General features: G+C 40.5%; 1 protein-coding gene and 1 non-coding gene across 3 annotated transcripts in view; both read left to right on the top strand.

Annotated features, from left to right (window-relative positions):
- ATAD2B (ATPase family AAA domain containing 2B) overlaps positions 1-26773 on the top strand; it is a 97366-nt gene that overhangs the window by 20592 nt on the left and 50001 nt on the right. For both annotated transcript variants that reach the window (XM_061622697.1, XM_061622696.1), the window contains exons 5-15: positions 3377-3479; positions 4590-4698; positions 5070-5186; positions 8122-8197; positions 12943-13041; positions 14248-14359; positions 15208-15323; positions 16609-16783; positions 18296-18384; positions 19626-19785; positions 24540-24630. In XM_061622697.1, coding sequence (XP_061478681.1) covers positions 3377-3479; positions 4590-4698; positions 5070-5186; positions 8122-8197; positions 12943-13041; positions 14248-14359; positions 15208-15323; positions 16609-16783; positions 18296-18384; positions 19626-19785; positions 24540-24630 — 1247 coding nt within the window. The remainder of the gene's footprint in view (positions 1-3376; positions 3480-4589; positions 4699-5069; positions 5187-8121; positions 8198-12942; positions 13042-14247; positions 14360-15207; positions 15324-16608; positions 16784-18295; positions 18385-19625; positions 19786-24539; positions 24631-26773) is intronic.
- On the top strand, positions 7710-7925 carry LOC133384728 (small nucleolar RNA U3). The gene has a single exon (XR_009762661.1). It is a non-coding gene; the product is annotated as a small nucleolar RNA U3 (small nucleolar RNA).

Here is a 26773-nt window from a genome sequence, read left to right as displayed (position 1 = left end):
CTTCGGATCTATCTGGACCATACAGAATCGTTCAGGAAGTCTGAGGCCCTGTTCACATCTTTTAAACAAGGGGTGCAGGGATTAAAGGAGCCCAGGTCCACCATCAGCCGCTGGGTGAGGGATTGCGTAGTTAAGACCTATCAGGCAAAAGGAAGAGCTCCTCCTCCAGGGATCACTGCACACTCAGAGGGACTGCCACCATGGCGGCGCTCCACAAGGATGCCCTGCTGGAGGAAATCTGCAAATCTGCCACCTGGGCTCACTCATCCACCTTCGTCAGACACTACAAGGTGGGTAAATCTGCTTCTGCTGAAGCTGCCTTCGGCAGAAGGGTTCTTCAGAGGGTGGTGGCCTAGGTTTGCTCCCACCCAAGGATGTAAGGGGGGGTCACTGCTCAGGTACGTCCCATTCCTGTCTGCTCCACTCCTCCGCTGACCGAGAAAGGAAAGCTTGACTTACTGTGAAGTGTCTGGTCAGTGGAGAGTGGAGCAGACAGCCCCACCCTGCAGCAAAACCTAGGCTGTGGGGTGGGGAGGGCACCTCTCCTGAAACTTTCTGGAGACCACCGGTCGCTCACCCTCTGGATAGAGTAGCAAGGGCTACATCCCTTCCTGGCAGTGTGTGCTGATTTGTTAACACTTCTTATTCTATCCTCTGCTCAAGTTTCAAGTTCATGTAGGTGTAGTGGCCGGCTGCTCAGTACTCAGTTTTTTACAGCTGTGTCACAAACTGGAGAACGGGAGAAGGTTCCTCCCCTTCCAGCTGGCCACCAGCTAAACGTTTTGTGTTATAGTGCTGACTCTGTCTCCAGGAGAGTTAACCCATTCCTGTCTGCTCCACTCTCCGCTGACCAGAAGGACACTTCATGATAAGTCCAACTTTCCGTTTAATCACCATACAAGTATGTATACAAGTTGGTTTCTTTTTTGGAATATTTTAATCTAATTGTGTTTAACCTTCTAATTGTGTTTTCCTTCAGCCCCTGGTTTTTGCAAAATTGTTGAAACTATAGTAAATGTCATACTTTGAAATTATTATGCCTCAGTTTTTATTACTTTTTAAAATCTAACTGCTGAGTGCAGGAGGCTTTTATTCTCTTTATAACCTTTAACTAGGGGTGGCTAATCTTTTTTGGCCCTCTGGCAATTGACAATCAGCTATCTGTCCAAGGGCCACATGCCACTGGTGGGCTTGGCCAGTGTATAAACACATGCTCACACTCAGACTACACTTGCTGCGTACATACACAAAGTCAGGCCACATGCACACTTGCTACACACATGCACACTCAACCCACACATAGACTACATATGCACATTCACCACATGTACAGCACGCACAGACCCACACATACAGTGAGTTCACACACAGTCATGCACTCATATATACGCACAGATGCAAAATGGCATGTGACTTTGTGAGATTCTTATATGGGAGAAAAGTAAAAGCAGCAAAAGTAAAAGGGGAACAAAGCACCTCAAATGAAAACAAAAAGGAGCAGTTTCCAGGGCTCACTGATGTAAAACTATTGTGAGTTACGATAAAGAGTTTTGTATTAGTGACAACTGGAGATCATTCTCTGTTTTGTTTGGAAAAGGCAAACAACCATGTTTATCGATTACAATTCAAAAGCATAAGAGCACCCTCTTTCTTGCACACATGCATACTATCTGTCCCTGAAGTTTTTTATGCATCTTCCTATATATTTTTTTTGTGAGCTCTGGACCTATCATGCTACAGTTTGCAGCATCACAGACAGGTGGCAGTGCAGTCTGTGGGGCTGCAAACTGTTGTATGACATTGAGTGACCGGGCAGCAGCTTGGAGGAACTGCGGAATGACCAGCCAGCTCTGGGATGCCTTGACATTGCTACTGGGAGGCCTCACCATTATTACCGTGAGGTCTGTACACCAGGAAGATTGGTGGCCTGTGTGCGGGATGGGGGCCCAAGCTTGACAACCCACGTGTGTGGGAAAGCTTGCCAGAACCTGTGTGTGTGGCTGGGAAGCTTGCTGACCTTTGTGTGTGTGGGGGAAGGAGCATACCAGAATGAGTGGAAAAGACGGGCATAGCTTGGGTGAGCTGTGGAGTGACAGGCTAGTGCACTTCTGCCAGGCCTCATTGTCTCTATGAAGCTTGAAGAAGCTTGGCGACCCATCTGGGGGAGGGGAGAAGAGGAAGCTTCACAACCCCTTGGAGATGGCAGGAGGAGAGGAGAAAGCTTGGTGACCCCTGGGGGGAAAGGAGAGCAGGAGACAGAAAAAGGAGCCTTGCTGATCCATGGGGGGTGGAGGGTTGGTAACCCATGGGAAAAGGAAGCTTGGTGACCCCTGTGGAGGGGACGAGAGAAGGGGGGCTTAGCGACCTGGGACAAGGGGAGAGGGAGATGACTTGCTAACTTGGGGGGAAGAGTTGGTGCGTAAAGTGTATAGTGGCAGAGCCCCTACTGTACGAACACACACACACACACACACACAATGGGTATGTCTAGCTATTCAGATGGCTGTACAGATGGAGCCTGGTGGTTGTAGAATCTTCATACTGCCCTTGGGTTGTGGCGGTTTTACCCGAAGATGTCTCTGTCCCTCTGGAGTTCTTACACCTCATTCTGCATCTGCTTTGTTTGATCATGTGATCATTTGTTTGCTTTTTCCAAAGTTCTCTAGTACGGAGCAAGCCGGCTAGCAGCATGATTGTAGGGATCTACGTTCTTATCACAATGCTAGGGACCATCTGCCCTGGAATGTGCCATTCAGTCCATTGTGCCTCTGGAGTGTCTATTGGTGACTTCCAAGGAGGGGTGCTCTTACCTGGTGTTTTTAATCTCTTTATGATGTTGAAAAGACAAAATTCTAGTGTCATGGTTATTTGAGAGATCTATCAGCATTTCTTATTCTATTTTCTTCTCTCAGCAGTTTAGGTGGAGCCAGCATCTATTCTTCAGTCATGAAGTTTATAAATGATTAGGTCATATATGAGTTCACTACATTCACAGAACCTATATTAATACCCACATAAAGTCATATCTGACTTATTACGGTGCATAACACAGGCGCACGCATGCACACACACACGAGAGTGCTCTCTCCCTCGGCAGGATGAGAGGTGTTATAAAGTTCTCTCTAACGGACCCCTCCCCCCACCAGTACTGAGTGGGGGGGGGATGCTGCTTTTTATTCTTCTCCCCTAAAGAGCAGGTAGAAGGCTTTATCTCCTGATCTCAGTGGCTGGGAGATAAAGGATCCCTCTGCTTGCTCTTTATAGAACAATCTCTAAATAAGAGGCAGAGGTCTTTTAATTCACCATTTCAGGACTGGGCAGTACAGTTTCATCTTTATATTATATGTAACGTATATGCAATCTTTATGTATGTTAGTACTGCTGAAGCTGTTCTTCAAGAAATGGACAATATTAACATCAGACGGAATAGGCGATCAGGTGAAGTGGAAAGGTTGCGCATGTGGACAGATACAGAATTTGTAAGTCCAAAATACATTTCTGCATTTTGCTTAAGCTTTGGTTTTGTTGTTCCTGTGCACCACTTAACACACATTAATAAAATATTGACTCCAATTGATTTTTAATACATTTAAGTTTTTCATTTTTGTGTTGATGTCAGTTTATATTGGGGGGGGGGAAGCTAAAAGAATTAGTAATACCATCTGGCAAAAATAGGCAGAAATTCTTCCACGGTAGGTGTTAGGTTGACCCATTTGTCAAGTTGTGATTGCAATTTAATGCAGACCAGTTCATCTGTGGATTTCTTCTGCAGTTGAGTGTTCTAGAACCTGTATTGTTCCTGTGATCTCCTGAGGCCCCCCTCAACCTGTACAGCTTCACATCTAAAAGCCAGATTAAGAATTAAGAAAACTCCCTGACCTGTATACCACAACTCAGACTTGCACAACTATTGAAATGAAATGACAAATGGCCGTTTAAATGGAAGCCAACTGATGAGGCAACAAGGCTTCCTCTTTTATGAGCTGGCTAAGTTGCCCTCCCAAGCAACCCTATTGGCTGTTGGGAAGCTGTAGATCTGTGTGGTGGAATCCCTGAGTCAGTTCATTTCTGTGGGTCCCAACCCTTGGGCAGCATTATTGTGTGCATCACACGGCCGCATGGTGGCAAGACGGATGAATTTGAATATACCAATTGGAGGGCCTTGCACTGTGCACCATCTGTGAGTTCCACAATGCAGAATGTGCCCCCTCCCCCCCAAATGTGGACATTTGTTCAACAGCAGGTGCTCCATTGTTACAAAATCATATATTTTTGGAATACCATAAACTTGTTAATGTAGATACAATAACAAAATTATTTTGTTTGTTCTTGGTGTTCCTATAGTTCCCAAGATAAAGAAGGAACATAAAGCATTCAGTTCTTTGCTCACCGAATCTCCATCTTAGATAGTGGAATTTATTTTGCCTGCAGTCCTAGCAGCACTTCTTCCCCACCTCAAATATTTATTAACATTTCCCAAAATCATTAGGATTTTATGCTGTTAACTTAGAAAACATGATGTTCCTCTGTTTTTTTTTTTAACATTACTAAATGTAGTAGAGATTATGTTGGGATTATCTTTACTCTAGGAAAACATGGACATGTATTCACGTGTCAAGAGGAGGAGGAAATCATTGAGGAGAAATAGCTATGGAATCCAGAACCACCATGAAGTTTCCACAGAAGGGGAAGAAGAAGGTAATGACAGAGGTTCACTAGCTACCTTTGTAGGTGCTGTTGAAAAAGCTAATATGTGAGTTTAAAGTGATAAAGTCATAGGGTTGCTGATATCTCCAAGTTTGTTTAGTTATAATTCATGGACCAAAATAAACTCTGCTCTGTACATATTGAATTAATTTATTCAGTCTATCATTACCTTGAGCAGACTGATTTTAAATTCATCCATAAGGAATTTTTCCCTGAGACTTTCTAAAAATACTCTATGTGACCAAATTATAAATTTTATAAAATAAAATAAGCTTACACATTAACAGGAACTCTTCAAAATATGTTTTACAAGTGTCTGTGCTAAATTTGTATACAATTTTAATGTGCCTTTTTATTTTTAGAATCTCAAGAAGAAGATGGAGATATTGAAGTAGAGGAGGCAGAGGGAGAAGAGAATGATCGTCCGTATAATCTGAGACAAAGAAAAACAGTGGAGAGGTATCAAGCACCTCCTATAGGTAAGGGAGAGAAGGATAAAACTTAATTTTAGTGAACTGTATACATCACTCTTTTACTTAATCTTAGTAACTGTGTTGGTCAGACTTCCTTAAATGTATAGCAAAAGATATACATTTGTACCATTCAGTTTAACAAAAACTGGCTTTAACTCACAAACAAGTACAGACAACTGACAAAACAATACTACTAATAATGAGTAAAGAGAACAGGCCAGAGTAAGAGCACAAGGCAATACAGATCGTCTTCAAGCAAGACAAACTGACACTCCAGGGGGAAGGGGTGACGTTTTCTTGCTTCAAGCAACAAAAGAAACAGAACCCCACTTGGTGGTATCCTAGTGCTCACTCAAACACCTTTCAGGAAAGATTAGCAGTCCCTTTTAGTGGACTATTCTTCAGACTGCTGGAAGCTAAAGTTCCTTTCATAGTAGTTTTTCTCTTTGCACCACTAGATGTTCATTATGAGACACTATGGCCGTGTTTACCTGTCACACTATACTATATGAACCTGAGGCTCATGTGCTAACGCCTCCGTGCTCTTCTTGGAAGGAATTCAGATGTTTTTGCTTCTGTTTTTTTTCTTTACTATGGCTTGACATGCCGTCCTATACCAACTAACCATGGTTACCATAGACTGGTTTGTTTGAAAGCATGGCTTCAAGTTGGCTTGTTTAAAAGAAACCATAGTTAATGCTAATGACAGTTTGTTGATTTGGATGAAACGGCAGTGGTTAAAGAAAAGTGGGAGCAAAAGCTTCCAAAATCTCCCTCCTGCCTTGCCTAAGCTCATTCATGTCATGCTAAGCTATAGCATGCTAAGGTTTAGCATGATGTGTGAACACAGTCTATGTAATATCTACACAAGGAAGATATAATTTAGTGCTCTGACTCTAAAGCACAATTATAATTAGAAAAGCTCAAAATGTTATCTTGTTAACTCAAGTAACTATCTGCTCTGTTCCAGTTCATCTGCTGATTCTTGAAGTTGTGAGACTGTTGGGCGGCTGACATGTCTTAGCTTTAGCAAAATCTCATCCTAGTTAGGGTGTTGTGTTATACTAGGGAGACCCATATTCAAATCCCTACTCAAGTATGAAGCTTAGTGAGTGATCTTTGAACAGTCGCACTCTCTTAGCTTAACTTTCCTCACAAGGTTTTTTGCATAAAATGGGGAGGGGTAATGTCATCTTGATCTATTTTTGAAGAAGGGTGGTGGTGGTGGAATCTAACACCATCCTCTTTTTTTTGAACATCCAGTATGAAGGGTGAGTCTTGTAGGACGTGTCAGCAGTGCATTTGCTCTGTATCCTTCATTCTTTGAATTGTGTAATGAAGCAGTTGATTATGTACAGTTGTAACTGTGACTCTCGTTTCAGTGACAATTTTTGCACATCTCCACCTTTTAGGTATGGTGAGATTAGCAGCAGGTCTTCAGTCTGTGTGCTTCCTGTCTTCTCTGCCCCTTCACCCTGTAAGGGAAAGGAAACCTGTGTCCATCCAGTTGTTAGACTCTAAATCTGATCGGCACCAGCATGCGCAATGGTCAGGGATGATGGGAGTTGTAGTTCAGCAACATCTGGAGGGGGCTGCAAGTTCCCCACCCCTGGTGTAAGGAACAAGGAGATGCCACAATTAATTTAAAAATGAAATCTGCTTGCTTGCAGCTTTTTACCTCGTATTTACTTTATAAGTTGCAGTTGCAGTGGGGTCATGAAACGAATGCTGTTGAAAGTTAAAGAGGAAAGCACAAAAGCAGGACTACAGATGAACATCAAGAAGACTAAAGTAATGACAACAGAAGATTTACATAACTTTAAAGTTGACAATGAGGACATTGAACTTGTCAAGGATTATCAATACCTCGGCACAGTCATTAACCAAAATGGAGACAATACTCAAGAAATTAGAAGAAGGCTAGGACTGGGGAGGACAGCTATGAGAAAACTAGAAAGGGTCCTCAAATGCAAAGGTGTATCACTGAACACTAAAGTCAGGATCATTCAGACCATGGTATTCCTGATCTCTGTGTATGGATGTGAAAGTTGGACAGTGGAAAAAAGTGGATGAGAGAAAAATCAGCTCATTTGAAATGTGGTGCTGGAAGAGAGCTTTGCAGATACCATGGACTGTGAAAAAGACAAATAATTAGGTGTTAGTACAAATTAAACCAGAACTGTAATTAGAAGCTAAAATGATGAAACTGAGGTTATCATATTTGGACACAACGAGAAGACATGATTCGCTAGAAAAGGCCGTAATGCTGGGAAAAACAGAAGGGAGTAGAAAAAGAGGAAGGCCAAACAAGAGATGGATTGATTCCATAAAGGAAGCCACAGACCTGAACTTACAAGATCTGAACAGGGTGGTTTAAAACAGATGCTCTTGGAGGTCGCTAATTCATAGGGTCGCCATAAGTTGTAATCAACTTGAAGGCACATAACAACAAAAATCCAGTGAAAGTCATGGTACTTGGGGCTTGAAGAAATGGGTGGGATTTGAGGAAACTGGTTTGGAGAGAAGAAGAGGATGACTACTTTCCGGGGTCATTTATATAGTGTCACACTAGAAAAGGATACTTGGATGTAATTGGTTGAGTGAACCAGGAGGTGTCAAAGTGTTCTCCTTTGAGTGGAAAGGCAGTGGGCGGCAGCATTGCATTTGTGCATCTGCTGCTTGCTGTTGATGACTGTTCTGCCCTCTTGTTAGAGGATTGGTGGGAGATAACACAGACTGAGAGAGAAAAAGATAGGAGGAGAGGGTGTAGAGTGCCTTTTTTGCTTAAAGGTCTGATTTTTGAGCTATAACAAGATAACAGTAAAATGTAGATGTTTGTGTAAATCTGTAAAACCAAAAACAAACAAAAAGAACAAAAATACCCCACAATGTTTTACAAATTTCTCTTGCATTATTTTTCAAATTGGTTTGCCTTATCCAGTGCCAGCACACCAGAAGAAAAGGGAAAATGCGTTGTTTGACATACATAGATCTCCTGCAAGAAGAAGTCATATCAGGTAAATCTGGGGTTGTCAACCTTGTTGGGCCTGTAGGCACATTGGGTGTTGGGCATCGCCTCCCCCAGGTGTTTCTCTTCCCCAGGTCACCCTTCCCCTGACAGATGGAAAGAGACGAAGTGTCTGTGCGGACACACACTTTGCTTTTCCATGGGGGGGTCTTGGTAAAAGTTAGATCTAATAGAAGTAAAATAAATTCTCCTCCAGTGGGCAGTAGGACACAATCAAGTCGGTTGTTGTCCGTCAATTGCTTGAAGAGGCAGAAAGACATGATGGCTCTAGGTTGCTTCTGGGTAATTCCTCCCTTGGAACCTCTGTTTATTTTTCTGCTTTGTTTGAAAAGGACACTTTAGCTGGCTTTCTTTTGGCCTTGGATTGCTTTAATCAGGTGGGAGTGTGTGAGTCTGTGATTGGGTAAGGGTGTATGTCTATCCCTGGGTCTGACTGTCCTTAACCTGTAGCTGTAAGTGACTGTTGTCTCCTTCCTCTGTTCTTTCAGAGACTGGGGTCTTACTTTACCAATTAATTTAGAACTGATTCTTATACTTAATAATAAATTCATCCACCTTTGTTAACTTCCCAATTGCTGATCAATGAATTATATTGTGATTTGCCTAAGAGTTAATTTTACTGTTACTAACAATTACTGCGTGATTAAGTTTGATGTTTTGTATGATGTTTTAAAGTGTTTTTACTGCTTTTGTTTGCCGCCCTGGGCTCCAGCTCAGAGGAAGGGCGGGATATAAATAAATAAATAAATAAAGTTATCTAAGAATTAATTATATAGTGGTTAAAAGTTACCATGTGATTGAACTGCCTTAGTTCCGTGGTTGGGAATACTGGTCAAGCCTGGAATTAAATTGGAAATGACGAAAGGCATTAAAAAAGCCGCAGCCGCAGTCTCCCCTGAAGCCAAGTGAGGGCTCAGAGGGGCTGCAAAGGAAGCCAGTAAGTACATTGAGGAGGGCAATGGTGGCACAGATAGTAGTGCCTGCTATGTTGGGTCCTCCAACTTCCCATAACAAATGATGCAACGCAGCCTGAACGGTGCCCACAGTAGTGGAGACACAGTGGGCCAGTCAATGGTGTTGTCGGCTCCAGATGGCACAGAAGTACCAGCAGCATCAGTGGGCATAGAGATGGACCAGAATGAGAGCAGTTCGCTGGCAGCACCAGAAAAGAAAATAATCAGATATGAGATGAGTTCACCTCTGGCTGTTTGAGGAGGAGGAGGAATTGTCAGAGGGAGATGAGGAGCCCGGGCCAAGACTGGGTCTAGCAAGGTCAAGTCAGATTTTCTGTAAAATGAAGGATCAGTCAGATTTTCCTATGCAGATAATGGGAGCTGCCCCAATTTTTTCAAATTGTTTTAAATTGTTTTTAAAAGATGTGTTTTTAAATTTGTATATTTGTTTTTAATGTTTTTAGTTATTGTAAACCGCCCAGAGAGCTTCGGCTATGGCGTGGTATATAAATACAATAAATAAATAAATAAATATAGTACTGAGAATGCTGCCATCTCTGGTCAAAAGCTCTGGCAGCAGCCTGAATCCAACTTAAATGTATTGGCTGCCTCCTCTGATCAAAGCCTGCAAGCACAGCCCTTCAACAATGGATTTCTGGCAGAAGTAACTCAGGTGACCCCATGTCGTCAACCACCTGTACTGCAGCAAAACCAATATATAAACACAAGATTGCATGGTTTCTCTCCAAAGGTTATCCTCATTGCTGCCACCACTGGCCATAGTGTTGTACAAGAAGAAAATTTGAACTTAACCCTTATTCATCAATCAGTTAAAAGAAGCTCTATTGGCAGAGATGTCAACAGAACTATTACGTAATACTATGACAACCACTAATACGATTCTGGACCAGCAAGGTCCTTCCAATTAAATGCATTTCTTACTAGATAACATCACAACTACAAATTTGCAGGGTAATTAGCAGATAGTTACCAGTATTACACACTCACTCTCAATATCCTCAGCCATGACAGCTCAGCATCATGCAACCTCAAATGCTCACAATAACTTGAGGGGTTACGTGAGGTAAAATTCACAGAATTCCAGAGCCATACATCCACTATTGGAGGATAGAGCAGGGGAGGATGATCTCCATAGTATACTAAGACATTGGGTATCAGCCCTAAACTCAGTGCTCTCTGCATCTTCATCGATATCTATCAACTCTCATCCATATCTAAAACAGTTTCTCAAGGGAGCGGCACAGTCAAGTCCACCAGTTCAATATCTATTGTGAACTTGGAGTCTACATACGGTTCTAACAGCATTATAGTGTCTGCTATTTGAACCACTAAAAAGCATTCCACTACGACATTTGTCTTAGAAGGTTCTGTTCCTTGTGGCAAATGTATCGCCAAGAAGAATCTCTGAACCCAGAGCCCTTTCAGTCTCAAAAAGAGAGAGACCTCTGGGTTGTAGTGGACAGCATGATGAAGATGTCGACCCAGTGTGCGGCAGCTGTGAAAAAGGCAAATTCCATGCTAGGGATAATTAGGAAAGGTATTGAAAATAAAACAGCCGATATCATAATGCCATTGTATAAATCTATGGTGCGGCCGCATTTAGAATACTGTGTACAGTTCTGGTCGCCTCATCTCAAAAAGGATATTATAGAGTTGGGAAAGGTTCAGAAGAGGGCAACCAGAATGATCAAGGGGATGGAGCGACTCCCTTACGAGGAAAGGTTGCAGCATTTGGGGCTTTTTAGTTTAGAGAAAAGGCGGGTCAGAGGAGACATGATAGAAGTGTATAAAATTATGCATGGCATTGAGAAAGTGGATAGAGAAAAGTTCTTCTCCCTCTCTCATAATACTAGAACTCGTGGACATTCAAAGAAGCTGAATGTTGGAAGATTCAGGACAGACAAAAGGAAGTACTTCTTTACTCAGCGCATAGTTAAACTATGGAATTTGCTCCCACAAGATGCAGTAATGGCCACCAGCTTGGATGGCTTTAAAAGAAGATTAGACAAATTCATGGAGGACAGGGCTATCAATGGCTACTAGCCGTGATGGCTGTGCTCTGCCACCCTAGTCAGAGGCAGCATGCTTCTGAAAACCAGTTGCCGGAAGCCTCCGGAGGGGAGAGTGTTCTTGCAGTCGGGTCCTGCTTGCGGGCTTCCCCCAGGCACCTGGTTGGCCGCTGTGAGAACAGGATGCTGGACTAGATGGGCCACTGGCCTGATCCAGCAGGCTCTTCTTATGTTCTTATGTTCTTATGTTAACCCCTCCGCAGGCCCACTCTGCTAGATCAGCAGCAATATGTGCAGCCTTGACTACCAGTGCTTCTATGCAAGAGGTTTACAGGGCAGCTACGTGGTCTAATCCATCTTCCTTTACAAAACATAAGATGGACATGTATGCTTCAACGGAGGCCACTTTTGGAAGGCGGGTCTTTCAATAGATTCTACTGAGCCAGTAATCATCCAGTCCCATCCTAAAAAAGAAAAGGATGACTTTGGAACATCCCACTTGGTTGTGGCCTAGGGCCCACTGGAGAAGGTACTGTTTGTACTCGCCTGAAAGGTGTTTCCAAGGGGGCACTTGGGCACAAACAAAGCCCATCCTTGGCTGGCTAATAACCCTCAGATAAGCAATTTCAAATGAGGGAACACATCACAGTACTCTGGGGAGTGTCATGATATTTATAATTATAAATAAGAATGGTACGGTACAAACATGTTATATGTATAATGGAGATAATGTGTGTATAAAATGTATAAGCGAAGCTTGGCCAGAAGATTCTGGGGAGGGATTACCCAGAAGCAGCCTGAAGCTATGACTTTTTTCTGCCTCTTCAAGCAATTGATGGATAACAAACCACTTAGTTTGACCTAGTGCCCCCTTAGAAACACCTTTGAGGTGAATACCAACAGTATCTTGTGAATTGGTATGATTGTATGCAGGGTCCCACCAAAACACCATCGAATTAAAACTTACATTGGTAGAACTGCACACTAAAAATTAAGGATCTGGTGTTTGCCAGTATCACAGATATGTTGCTCCAAGGCATAGATCTTTATAGATATCCATGATTTTGATGTAGGATGACAACAAATCCACCAACAAATCACAGAATACATTGTGAACATAGATCTATAATTTGATGGTGTGTTTTTTGTGGACATTCTTTGTAAAATAAATTTAGGAGAATCCATAAGGATACATGCCTTGTAGTTGCAGATAAGCCACAGCTTCCCAGATTGAATGTAATGGGAAAGAATGGTTAAACAAATACATGTCATCTGGCATTATGGCACACAAGAGAAGGGGAGCAGGAAGCACATTGTCACAATGCTTGTTCTCAGCCTAATAAACTGGTTCATTAGAGTAAGACGTATCTGAACCAGGTCATAGTAGGCAATTTCAGAAGTCATGATAAACCATAGTTTGAAGATGGCCTGTTTCAAACAAACCATAGTTAAGAGTAGCCATAGTTTTTTGTATTTGGACAAAATGACACCTGTGGTTAATAAAAAATGGAAGTGAAAGCGTCCAGTCTTCTTATGGCCATGCCAGTGAAGGAGCGGGTAGCATGAGGCTGAGGCTGGCTGTCATGATAAACCATTGTTTATCATGATATCTAAACCATTTCAACCAGCATAGAGAGTTGTTTTCTCTATGCTATTTTAAATTTTAGAGCATTTTTAATGTATTTCATTGTTAGTACTGCACAGCTCAGTACATGCTGTTCTTCAGTAAAATGTTTTTGTTGCTGCCATAGAAGAAAGAAGCATGCTATTCACAGCAGTGATACAACCTCTTCGGATGAAGAACGCTTTGAAAGAAGAAAATCTAAGAGCATGGCAAGAGCAAGAAACAGGTAACATTTTTTCTTTCATTACTCAGCTTAGAGAACAATACCTTAGTATGCTGTGTTGTGACTAGTAGTGAGTCTACACAGTCTCAGGAAAGGGTCTGTTCCAGTCTTGCTAGTTATTTATTTATTTATTTTATTTTATTAGATTTTTAAACCGCCCTATAGCTTTCTAGCTCTCAGGGCGGTGTACAAAAAGGTAAAAACAGATTAAAATACAATAAACATTATAACAATACACTGTAAAATATAAAAACAAAATCAAGACAGAGACAAATTAAAATAAAATTAAATTAAAATGCCTGAGCGAAGAGGTAGGTCTTTACCTGGCGCCGAAAGGATAACAAAGAAGGCGCCAGGCGTATCTCATCAGGGAGGGCGTTCCATAACTCGGGGGCCACCACTGAGAAGGCCCTAGTTCTGGTTATTACTCTCCGGGCCTCCATATGCGTTGGAACCCGGAGAAGGGCCTTCGATGTCAAACGTAGTGAACGGGCAGGTATATAGCGGGAGAGGCGTTCCACCAGGTATTGCGGTCCAATGCCGTTAAGGGCTTTATAGGTAAGAACCAACACTTTGAATCTGGCCCGGAAGCATATTGGTAGCCAGTGCAGCTGGGCCAGGACAGGGGTTATATGATCATATTTTTTAATCCCAGTAAGAACTCTGGCCGCAGCATTCTGCACCAGCTGAAGTTTCCGAACCGTCTTCAGAGGTAACCTTACGTAGAGTGCATTACAGTAGTCCAATCTAGAGGTTACCAGAGCATGGATAACTGTGGCAAGGTTCTCCCTGTCCAGATAGGGTCGTAGTTGGGATACCAGCCGAAGCTGGTAGAACGCATTCCGTCTTAAATTCTGTTTAATGTCTTAAAGATGTTGGGGATGTAGTCCAAGACTTTATGCATGCAGTCCATGTGATTTTGAGCTGTGGGCTCTCCCGTAGGGTTTGAGATTTGAATTCTACAGAGTTGGTATCCTTTTGTAGGTCAGACTTATGTTCCTTACTGTACATTTGTATTTTGGCTATTTGTCCATGGCACTCCTGATACTCAGCCATATTTTTCCCATGGCAACTGAAATTCTCAGTGGTGTTGGGACATACTGAAACATCCTATGGTTTTCTCCTTTGCCTACATGTATCTCCATTGTATGGCAGCCTTGCTTACCATGCAACTGAATATTGCCCATTGGTTTTTCGTATCTGAAACAGATGTCTGCCTATGAACTTCAGAGCAGAAGACTTGGCCAGTGGAATCCTGCGTGAACGAGTGAAAGTTGGTGCGAGTTTGGCTGATGTAGATCCTATGATTCTTGACAAAACGGTGTGTTTCAACTATTTGTCTTCATAAGTGAGCATCTATTTTACAGGAAACTAATCAGCACCTCTAATCTGAAGTTTAAATAAATGCATAATGAATTTGAACTGGCTGGTTAAATCAGCACTTCCTCTGTTGTATGTCGATTACTCAAAAAAAACCCAGGAAACCTTAAATTACACTTGCAAATGTTAAAAATAAATCCATATTTTATTACTTACATTTAATAAATCTGCTTTTGAGTACTTTCTCCAAACCAGGGGTGGAGAACCTCTGGCCCATGGACCTAATTAGGCCCAGCTTGTGTCCTATGTTGGCTGCAAGGCCATCTTCCTGAAGCCACACCTATCAGTCCTGTACCTGACATATGTGATGCTATCCACATTTCCGCCTGCTCTATACCTATAAGGGAACAGTTGGGCGTCTTAAAGTGCTCCTGATTGTTCCTTGGCAGGGGAGGCTTGCTGTCAACATCAGTTAGCTAATTGGTGGTGACAGCAAGCCTGCAGTTATCAGCTTCACTATGGAGTTCCCCATCGAGACTTGCAGTGAGCACAAATATCCCTTTGTGTCACCAGCTTGAATTGAAGCCTGCAATGCAAAGGATATTACTCTGTGGGCATAACTGGAGCTGTGCCTGCAAAGGAATACTTTTGTTATGGTTCACCTGATGTCACTGTGATGTCAGGTTATTGACAGATGGGAGGCCCTGCCCTCCTGTCTAAATGGCCCATGGTGGTGATGGGGAGGTCAGGATTTGGCCCGCTGCCTGGATCCTGTTCCTGACTCCTCTAAATTTATGCTGATTATACATGAAACCAATAGTAAAAAGTTGCTATTTATTTCCCTCTTAGGTGCGCTTTGATAGCATAGGTGGATTGAGCAACCATATTCATGCACTTAAGGAAATGGTTATATTTCCTCTTCTTTATCCTGAAATATTTGAAAAATTCAAAATTCAGCCACCAAGGTATGTAGATTTTTTTTCATATAAATTTTATTCATATTTGACTTATATTGCTTTAATATATCCTACTTTTGTAGAGAAGGGATTTAGCAACCCCTGGGGTGTACTGTGTTACTTCCCCCCCAGGTGTCAACTTAGAGGTGAAAGAAGAATGGTGTCAAAGGAAGAGCACTAGCTGGCAGGTTAAGTCCATCCTCCACTCATTTCTTGAAGAAGTTGTTCAGCAAAGCTAGTTGCTCAGTAAGACTGTACAATTCAGATTAAATTGATTCCAATATGTACAGTTCAAAAACTATGCTATTAACTCTATTTACCCAGCTAAATGACTGTTAAGAGCTATGGTGGGGTAGGGATTTGACAAGTAATTTGAGGACTGTTTAAAGAACTTTATTCTGCTTAAATAAAAGTTTATTTTGCTCAAGCTCTTAAATATGACTAAAGGGATCTTAACTGGATTGGTGGTCAGGACTTGTATCTTGTTGCTGTGTCTAAGTAAAAGGAATAGATGTGATAGACTGCTGAACTGCTTTGCTTCCATGCATGCGTACATCAGTACCTTTCTGAAGAATAAGACAGATGAGGGATTTTTAGTGTGATTTAAAAACCATAGTAACATTCTGGATTGAATCTAACCAGTGAAGGAATCTATTGCATTTTTAAAGGATAACGCAAGGATGTCAATAGAGAGGAAAGCTGTCATTCAGAGACTTTCAAGGAACTACAAGAAATAGGCAAAAAGTTTCATGAATCAGGAGGCACAGAGCTTTTCTAACAGAAGCAAAATGCTAAGCATTCAATCAGACTCACTACTTGGTTTTTCCTTTCATGTCTTAATTTTTGTCTTATTTTAGTGGGCAGATTTGCAAAAGGGTGAAAAAACTTGAAAGCTTTATATTTGAATTGTAACCAAATTAGTAAAAACTTTTCCTCTCTTCAAACAGTCTTCAGAAACATATCTGATTTTTTAAAATCTATGATGATGTTGCACAGTAACCTACTGACCTGTCAGCTGACACATTAGCAACAAGTGAAAGACATTTATTTTGTGGAATTAGATTTTTTTCTTTAAACAATTTGAAATAAAAAGAACAATTACAGCATTTTCAAACAAAATATTGGCAGTTGATTTGTTCTTAATTCATAGTAACCTGAATGTTCCTAGGCATCCTGAAAAGATTGTTGGGCTCTTATTTATTGGCATTCCTGCCACATGGGAGACAAATACTTTCTGTGCGTTGTTCAAGAAAAAAAGAAATAGTGATTACTGTATTTATCCATTTGTCTTCAGGGGCTGTTTGTTTTATGGTCCTCCTGGAACAGGTAAAACCTTGGTAGCTAGAGCTCTGGCCAATGAGTGCACCCAAGGGGAGAGAAAGGTTGCTTTTTTTATGAGGAAAGGAGCAGACTGTCTCAGCAAATGGGTTGGTGAATCTGAACGACAACTTCGACTCCTCTTTGATCAAGTTAGTATACAGTATTATTCCTTTGGTAGTTCCAACCAAAACAGGGTGGGAATGCTTCATATGAATACTTTTGGTGATGGCAGAAGCACCCCACCATGATATTGTGTGTGTGTAATGTGAAAAGGGGGTGAAACGTTAGCACTTCTAAGGGAGAGGGAAATGCAATCCAGGGAGCATTGCTCTTGCTGTGACCTGTCTTCTTCTCCAGTGGGCACTAGGACACCCCCAAGTGGGTATGGACATTGTATTTTAAGTAGCAGCAGAGAAGAGAAAACAATGGCTGAACATGAATAGCCATGACAAAGATAGTTTAAGCCCAATTCTCCTATATATGTCTATTCAAAAGTGAGTCTCATTAATGTTGGTGAGACCTACTCTCAGTGAAGTGATTATGGGATTGCAGCCTTAAAGGTTTACTTTGGGAAACATTTTGTTCCCTCCCACCCGATTATTACTTTCACTCTGAAAATCAAAACAGGAGTAATTTGTCACATCCCTTGTATCTTTATTTGGATTCTTAATTGTGCAGTATTAACACATAATATGGAAAGGCATGAAGGAGAATTTTGAACTGAATGTAATCTAGATTGTTGAGGAAGAAATGTTCACTAGAGTTTTTGTTTATGAGTTTATTCCCTGAAGGTGCTGATGGAATCAAGCATTATGGGATCTTAACTTCTTGTTGCATAAATGGAAGGAGCTTCTGCTTACATAAAGGGTCTTTTCATGGGCAGAAGGGCTCCTTCTAGGAACAGAGTGAAAAGTTAAGCTGAAAGATTGTATTTGTCAGACTGTGTTAGAAAATGTTTAAGAAGCTATCAGGTTTTTCTTGGCATACCAAAAAGCAAAACCACTTAGAGTGACTCTTAGAATCGAAATGTGCAAGTGTGTTATGTGTAAATGAGATATTTGGGTTTGTTCTTTTTTAATATCATGTTAATAAAACTCCTTCATGGATGGGCGTAGCTGCTTGGAAATGAATAGGAACAGGTTGTTTGAGCAGTACAACTCACTGCAGCTTTATTTAGCCTTGAGTTCGGAGAAATATTACCTTGACTGCTTGCATCTCTCAGTTTGAACACTGGAAGAGTTGCACTTCTGCTTTGCCTGTTGCAGTGATACTCTGGACTATCTCATATGGAACATAGACAAACATAATTCCTCAAAAGTAGATGAGCTGTTGGATGTGAACCTCAGCTCTCACAAAAAGAAAAGATTTTATGGCACTTGTATGACTGGCATAAGTGAGGATGTAGAGTTATGGCTTTCATACTCATAGAAATCAAGAGTTCACCTGTTCCTGAATCTATCATACTGTTGCTGTTATCATTTAGGAAAATGTATCTGACCAATGAACACCTTTAATTGGCAGACTTTAGAGTTATGACCAGAGTTGGTTTACCCAGGAATGCAAGTTTGCTGCAGTAATTGAAGATACACATAGGCTTAGTCCTTGGGAGTATAAACAAATGCTTTTATTATTTATAACTAATACTATTTGTTGCTCACCAGGCATACCTGATGAGGCCATCCATAATCTTTTTTGATGAAATAGATGGCTTGGCCCCAGTCCGTTCTAGCAGACAAGACCAGATTCACAGGTAATCCTAGTGTATTACTTCTGAATATCTTGTGTTAGCTCCACAGTTAACACAAGTGGAATACTTACTGCTCACACAGTGGTAGATCCAACCCTTTTTCGCATTAAGTGCATAAAGTTATTTTAATTTTATTTAGGTCATTGAAAGTTTCTTGCATATTGACAAATAAACTTAGCATAAAAATCATTAGTAAACTGTCATTAAAACGCGGGAGAAAATTCTAAATGTTTTAAATGGATTTTAAACTTTTATCTCTTGTGAACAACATATTGCAAGGTAAGCTTCATTTTAATTATAGCACCTTATAATTGGTACAGGAATTGGTCCACCAAGTAGTGTTGCTGTGTTCCCTAAATGCATGTCAGTGGGACCTTATGTGGTTGAGGGGGCCGTGGGGCTCAAGTGAATAGACCAAAATTTGCACTGTAGCAGTGGAGATTGGCAGAATGCTCCTAGCGTGTTTCTTCAGCTATGACAGGAAAGGGAAAGCGTCTCCCTTTTTTATTTGTGAGAGATTGAACTATGAAAAAAAGGTTTTATGTTCTTCAAACTTTATGTAGAAGGAGGGAATCAGCAGTAATAGGTGAAGGATTGCTCTTTGTGTTTCTTCTTACTTGTTTGTGAAGTTTTTTTCTGGGTTTACGGGAAAGTCTTCTTTGTTCCAAGATGGGATACAATGTAACTTTGTGAGAACACTTACTAGAATTATTCCTTTTGGACTGTGTTTTGGAATGTGGTTGTTACTGGCATACTTATGCATCATCTGTGAGTGAAACTAAAAGGATAGTTCCTCTCAAGTGCTTATGTGGTTCATAAATATAGAGCCACCTTGTCTGGGATCCAAGCTCCTGTAAGCATAATTTAACTCTGGATATTCCCCTGCTGGTGGGAGGAAGGGGTGGTGAGTTTTGCTTATTTCCCCTCTTGCGGCAACCCCTTGCACCCTCTGAAAATCTCTTCCAGAGGGTTGGGGGACCCACCAGAAAGGGGAGAGGGTTGCAGGGCAAACCATTGAGAATTTTCTTCCCTTTTCTGTCAGCAGGATTCCTTTGCTAAGTCAAAAACCTTCCATGGACAGAATGGCCCCTTCTGTTTGCAAATTGATAAATTTGGTTCTGCCATATACATTGTGGTTATCCATGGACTTAAATACTTTGAGTATGGTTGAAAACACTTCTGAATGACTATATTTACATATTTTTAATGTTCTCTCTAAAAATGTGACTGAAATGTTGTTTTAGCTCTATAGTGTCTACCCTACTTGCTCTCATGGATGGACTCGACAACAGAGGAGAAATAGTTGTCATTGGTGCTACAAACAGACTTGATTCTATAGATCCAGCACTCAGGAGACCTGGTCGTTTTGACAGGGAATTTCTTTTTAGTCTGCCTGATCAAAAGGTAACAACGTGAAGTTACTTTATTTCCTGTATCCCACCCTTCCTCTCATGAGAGCCCAGGGCATCATTAAAACGAAGTAAAAGCACAATAGGAAGTACAGCAGACAAGTCAACATTAAATTATACATTTTTATTACTCAGTATCAGCCTTCGTTATTCTGTATGAGAACAATATTAGATAGCTGACTTTCATCATTGCATTTTTCCTTTCCTTTTTTTTGGAATATAATAGGAGTTAAAGGTGCTTTGAGGCACATAGTTTAAAGCGAAAAAAAAGGAAATTTATAAAATTTAGATGTTTATAAACACTTAGGTTTGATAGGATTTGTCTTGAGTGAAATAGGAGAATAGGAAGTAGTAGAATAGCCCTCAAAATTTTCTGTGGTGATTTAGAGAGAGGATGAAATAAATGAAATAGAATGAGTTGTAGTGGATAATGTTATCTCTGATTTTTTCATTCCAATAGTTGATAAAGATTGCCCATCTCCTGATAAATTGGTCATATTGTTGGTTAACTAATGTAGTTCTCTGATAGGTTATTTTGATCATTATGGAGAATTCCCCTACTGTCTTTTAGTCATAGTTGTAGTTTTCTTACTTACTTTGCCAGCACTGAGCAATACAAATACATTTGGATACATCCAGAATTAAGTACACTGAAAGACCATAATTGTAAACAATTAGCTGCACAAATAGACAAAGAGCTAGGACCATGCAAAAATTTCCATTGTCCTTGTTGGGATGGATTTCTACAATGAAAATACCCCCCCCCCAAAAAAGAAAACCCTCCTGTTTCTGCTATTTACAATGGAAATTGGACAAAACAGTTTTGGACCAATAAACCACACAGAACACAGCACAGGAAAATTAATACCAAAAAAACTACAAAGTAGGTTTATGGGTACTTAATATTATCAAGTAATAAAACTATCCTCAATCTAGCATAACCCAGACAACCTAGTTTTGGCAGGAGAGATGCATCTCAGACCCAGCTTTTCTGTCTTCAGCCAAACCTATCTGGAAGGTCTGGAACAAGCTTTCACAAAAAGCAGCTCCCACCTATAGCCCCTGTTGTAACAAATGAATTTGCAAATGCTGAATTGCATAGCACCATAAATATCTCATTCTGAGGAGAAATGCTATACTTTGCTAATTGGTTCAATGAAGGATATATAATCTTGTACAATCAACTTAAACTTAATCAAATCTGATCACCACTCTTCCTATTATGTTACATCGTTGAAAAAGTAAATACGGATTGCCTAGAGCAGCCTTTCCCAACTTGTAGGCCACCAGATGTTGTTGGACCACAATTCCCATCTTTCCTGACCATTGGCAATGCTGGCTGAGGCTGATGGGAGTTGTGGTCCAACAACATCTGGTGGCCCACTAGTTGGGAAAGGCTGGCCTAGAGCCTATATACCATTTGAAACTCTCCTTGTAAATTCCTGATTAAAGAAAATAGAAATAACCCAAATACAACTTACATACAGAAAGAAATAAGACAAATACTTAAGGAACATAAATCTCTCTGTACAACAAACTGAGTGGAAGTGGCTCTTGGAGAGAGTACCAAGCAGGGCCGGTGCCAAGAATGTTGGGCCCCTTGGGCATCAGCTTGCCCTTTCCCCCAGCGTGTGTGTGTTGCCCTGGCCCCCATGCCCCCACCTACCTCTCTGTTGTCTTTTACCATTGCCCTTAACAAAGATGGTGGCTGCGGTTTCCCTAATGGGTTGACACCTCCGCCGCCATCTGTATTGATGGCACGCGTGTGTGCTATGCGTGTGCATCTCTGCTATCAACTAAGATGGCGGCAGGGGCATCAGTACCTTAGGGAAACCACGGCCACCATCTTCGTTAAGGGCAATGGTAAAAGACAGCAGACAGGTAGGTGGGGATGTGGGGGGCCCGTGGATCGCAGAAGGGGAGCAGAGGGGCAGCTGAGGGGCCCCCTGTAGCTCCAGGGGCCGTCGAGCCAGTGCCCAACCTGGCCGCCCTTTAGAACCAGCCCTAGTACCAAGACTACTAAGTGCCAACTTAAAGGAAAATCTCTTAAGTGTATCCACTAGTGATATCTCACCCTGAACAGGTTAAGTAAGGTACATCAGATTAACATAACATGATCTGTAGATGTAGAAAGCTATGAGTGGACTATCTTCATATCTTCTGGAGTTGCAAGAAAATAAACCATTTTTGGAATTGAGTACTTCACACAATACAAGAAATTTACAGGCTACCAGAAATATCCAGAAATTCTAAAGCTATACTTTTATTTATATTAAAATACAAATGGAAGATTTCTAAAGCCATATGAAAAGATAAATCGTTGAGATCTTGCGTTAGGATGCACTTAGTAGTAGTAGTAGTAACACAACCCCCAGCACAGCTAGCTTGGAAAATTGAGACATTTTGGCCAAAATCCAACCTGCATGCTTAAGCACCCTGTGTTAGATTGTGGCCTTTATCTTTAAATGAAACATGCTATTTTTAGCAGCAGCTCATCCCCAAACCTCAAACTCTATTTCTTCTGTGTTCATACCTCAAATATGTAAGCCAGCGTGGCCCCAAAACATTTTGATGTCTGAGGTAGGGCAGAAAAGCCCCCCTCCCCCCAAGTCATGACGCATAGTTCTCAAGACTGGTGAAGTTATCTTGGCAGCTGAGACAGAAAGTTGCATAAATGATTCTTGTCTGGCAGTGAAAATACAATTTTCCTTTCATGACTCCAGAATCATCTCCCTGAGGTAGTTGCCTCATTCTGCCTAGTGGTAGGGCAGGCTCTGATGTAAATTAATTTTGGAAATCAAGAGAACCTGGTAGTACCAGGCAAAGTTTTCTTACCTTAAATTTGCAAAAAAGTGTCTGTAGGTAAACCATATCAATACAAGTGCATCCCTTCCTCTACTCCAGCATTCTCAGTCAGTTTTTGTCCAAGGCTAAATATAGCCCAACTGTTCCCGATATAAATGGGTGTGTTTTACTAGAAATCACCATACTAAACTATAACTATAAATGCTTCTCTGAACTGAAATATTGCTGTGTGAGTTGCAACATGAATTCTGTCAGGATTGTGTTTCACTTCATCTTTTTGCATTAACATATATTTATTGAAGTCCTCCTCTGAACCATTATAATTTTTATTAAACTGGCTTAATATTATGCTTGTGTGTTTTTCTGCAGTAGTAAGGTGCTTGTTAAAAATTAAATGGGAAAGCATATAATTAGTGTATATTAAATGAGAGGGTGTAAAATAACTGATTTGGCTATAAAATTCATAATATATCAAGATTTCAGTTGCTTTTGGAACAAAAATGACTTTGTATCAAGTTTGATAAATTCTATTATTCCTGAAATGACAAAGCACAAGCATTTGAATAAAAATCTCCCATTACAATAATGTGTTATTGGTATATCAAAATATACAATCTTCAATCTTCTGTTTTTGTGAGCAAGGTGGCAACTCAACTCTAGACTTTCTTGGTCGAAGCAGAGTATCTGGTTCACTTCCACCTGTGTTGAGTTCCAACCTTGGTGGAGGATTATTATTATTATTATTATTTATTGCACTTTTAGGATCTATGCCTGGAACTAAATAGTGGGAATGCATCTCTGTTGGAGCTTTCTTGGCATTTGATCCTATCAGTCAGGACATCCTCCTGCGATGTTTGGCTTGTACGGGACTTAAGAGCACCATTTTACAGTGGGTCCAGTTCTGCTTGAATGAATGATCTCAGAAGAGGGTGTTGAGGAATTATTACTCAGCTCCTCAGCCATTGTTCCCTGTTTTGTCCTCTGTTTTTTAACATGTGTGTGAAACAGCTGGGAGATAATCTGGGGTTTGGGTCTCATCAATTTGCCACTAGTATCCAACTCTGTCTCTCCTTAATTAATGCCAAGGAGGCTGTGGAAGTTGTGGACTGTTGCCTGGAACCAGTGAAGGACTGGTTGGGGGCTAGTAAGTAGTGATTCATTCTAAATAAGACAGAGGTGGTGGTGGTCAGTAGGTGTGCTAATTCAGGACTTGGATTACAGCCTGTTCTGCTTTTGCCCAGCCTTGGTTGGTGTGCTGGCCACATCCCTTCCTGGAGAAGTTGGATCTGGCCACAGTAATACATGCCTTGATCACCTCCCAGTTAGATTACTGCAATGAGCCCTACATTGAGCTGCCTGGTGTTCAGAAACTGCAGCTGGTGCAAATTGCAGCAGCCAGATCATTGCATAATATTAGACTATATTAGACCAATTTTATATAAATAGTACTGGCTTCTGATTTGTTCATAGGTTCAATTCAAGGTGCTGACCTATAACGATTTAGGGCACAATATCTGAAATCTCATTGTCTCCCATATGAACTGTCCATAGGTTGAGTTCATGTTACAAGACCCTTTTCCTAGCACCAGAAGGGATTTGGTTGATGAGACGTGGAACAATGCCTTTTCTGTGGCAGCATCTCTGTTCTGCAGTTCTCTAGGGAGGTTACAGTGTCCCTGTGCCTGAGCTAGCAGCAGAAACATTTTTATTCCAACTGGCTTTTCATAGTTCTTAATTTGACATTGAAGGTCTAAACTCTGCTCTTCTTGGTTTGTGATGTTTTGTTTTAATTCTATTACTTTTTATTTGTGTGTGGTATAAAATGTTTTAATAAATAATTTTTGAAGATATATTGAAGCTAGTTGATAAACTTATTTGTGCAAGTGATATGTCTGATTCCTTGTGATGAAGCTTTTAATACTAAGTTTCTTCTTTCTTTCTAAGGCAAGAAAGCACATTTTACAAATCCATACCAGGGACTGGAATCCAAAATTGTCAGATCATTTTTTAGGAGAATTAGCTGAAAAATGTGTCGGTGAGTGGTACCATATTAGTGCTTTCCCTTTATATGTCTTTGTTCTTGAAGGGTTTCCTCTTTAGTTTGTAAGAGTGCTTAATGCTTGGTTATTAAATTATGTACATGTGTCCTGTTCTTTGATTAGTTTCATGTAAATTAAAACATATTAGAAAATTTATATATAAACTAATTTATTGCTCACATGCCATCTTTGTTGATGTTTTGTGTTGCCACCACAAAGCCTTTGAAGACAATTTATATGTTGAAAACCTTGGCATGACCGATTATTCCTTTATAGGACTGAACAAGGAAAGCTACCCAGCTCATGGGATACAGTTCTGCCAGAGGAAAATTTCTGTCAGCCCTTTTTATACTTCAAATAAAATAGGGGTAACATACTGTTTTCCTACATGTGTGGATGCTAAACAACTTTTTTTTACTGAAATGGTTTTATACTGAGAAGACCCATGAGCGATAGTCATCAAGTCTCAAGAATATGCTAGTGACAGAATAGGTATTTCTATCTCTAAAGTTGGGCACTGTGAATATATGAAATATACTATGGACCACCGGACATGAAATAATGATTGGTAGATTTGTTGTTCAAAATAAAACTAGGCCTTCTATACTAGCAACTATACAAGTTGCTTATTAAAAGCAATAGTTCAGAAAAAGCTTGAGAAGTGAGGTGTTTTAACGTCGTAAATAAACCCTTAAAAATAACCATAGGCTCTTCAAAACAATTTTTCATCTTCTGTCAGTCGTGTGCTAGTCAACAATTTTTAGAAAAAACACAGCATCAGATCATTCGGGTCTGCATCAAAGCAATAACATTTTAAATTGAACACAGTCCAGTCAGCTACTGTACATCCGAATTATCCTCTTCATCCACAGGAACATCTATCTTCGAAGCAGCATTCCTCCACTTTTGATCTGCAAAGACCCCAACATCTTCTGGTGAGAAGAAAACAAATATCCAGCAAATGACAAATTAAGCTTTGCCTGGTGTAAGAAAGCATGTGCCAAACCCCATTTCATGTAGATTCTTCTAGAGATTCTGCAAAAATCATTTAGTGGGAGGTAGATGATAACAAAAGAGAATTTTGGTCCCTTCTTGTTGACCATATTTCCGTTTGAAAAATTATTAAGATTGCAAGGATATGTCTTGTATATCTTATTAGAAAATGTGCCCTGTACAGTGGTGTGACCAATTAGATTTGAAGATAGCTGTTAAATCAAAGGGAGAAAGTATCCCAGAGTCTGCTCTGATTTTTCCCTCTGAATTTAGATTTATATTTTAAATCATGCAGCCACGATGCAGTTTTTAGACATGAGATTTGTAAACTTCAGTGACAGGTCTAGTCAGATAATAAATCTAGTTCCCATCACTTACAAAGAGACTGTCTCACTTTTGTTGAAAGAGCTTGGAATGCGTAGCCTGTTCAGCATTTTGAAAATTCATTGGAATCATTGATGCAGTTGCTAAATACTTTCCGTTGTTCACCCATTGTGGGAAATTTCAGTGACAAAACTCTGCTTTCTTTTGATATCACTACCTATAAATATTTGGATCATAAAGAAAAAATGAAAACTGAATTGTCCGGAAGTAATTTTGCTCAGCAGTCATGGATTGAGAACTATCACTTGCATGATATTTAGACATCTTAATTCTTAGATTTATTTTGAGAATTTGAACACAGGTCCTATAGTCATTAGTGTGGTTTCTTGAGGTTCAGGTACTTTGGTTATAAGCAGATTTTTATTTAACTTGCACTTTGGAACTTTTATGTGGGATTTTAAGAAAAATACATGCAAATTTTCCTGAAATAATTCTAAAAGCCAGTGCCTATCAAAAAATAGAAGTAATTTGGTGGTCATTGGGTTGAAGACCAATGAAAGTAGTTGAGAGAGTGATCAGCCTGGAAGGGATTAAAATGCATTATGAAATCAGTGACCATAAGTGGCTTCTAACAAATTCATCCCGCATAATTCATGCTAAGCCACTGTCAAAATAAATTCTTCAGGGAGTTTACCTCTAAAATGGTTCATGCAAGTGAGTCTAGCCACATATTAAGTGAAAGGTGCAACAAAAACTTCATGGGTTTCTACCAATTTGATGGGAAAACCTTGTTCCTGCATGTAGACCTACTTGGGCCACAAT

This window comes from Rhineura floridana, chromosome 4 (assembly GCF_030035675.1).
Source record: "Rhineura floridana isolate rRhiFlo1 chromosome 4, rRhiFlo1.hap2, whole genome shotgun sequence".
Classification (NCBI taxonomy): domain Eukaryota; kingdom Metazoa; phylum Chordata; class Lepidosauria; order Squamata; family Rhineuridae; genus Rhineura; species Rhineura floridana.
This window is presented reverse-complemented; position numbering and strand designations above follow the sequence as displayed.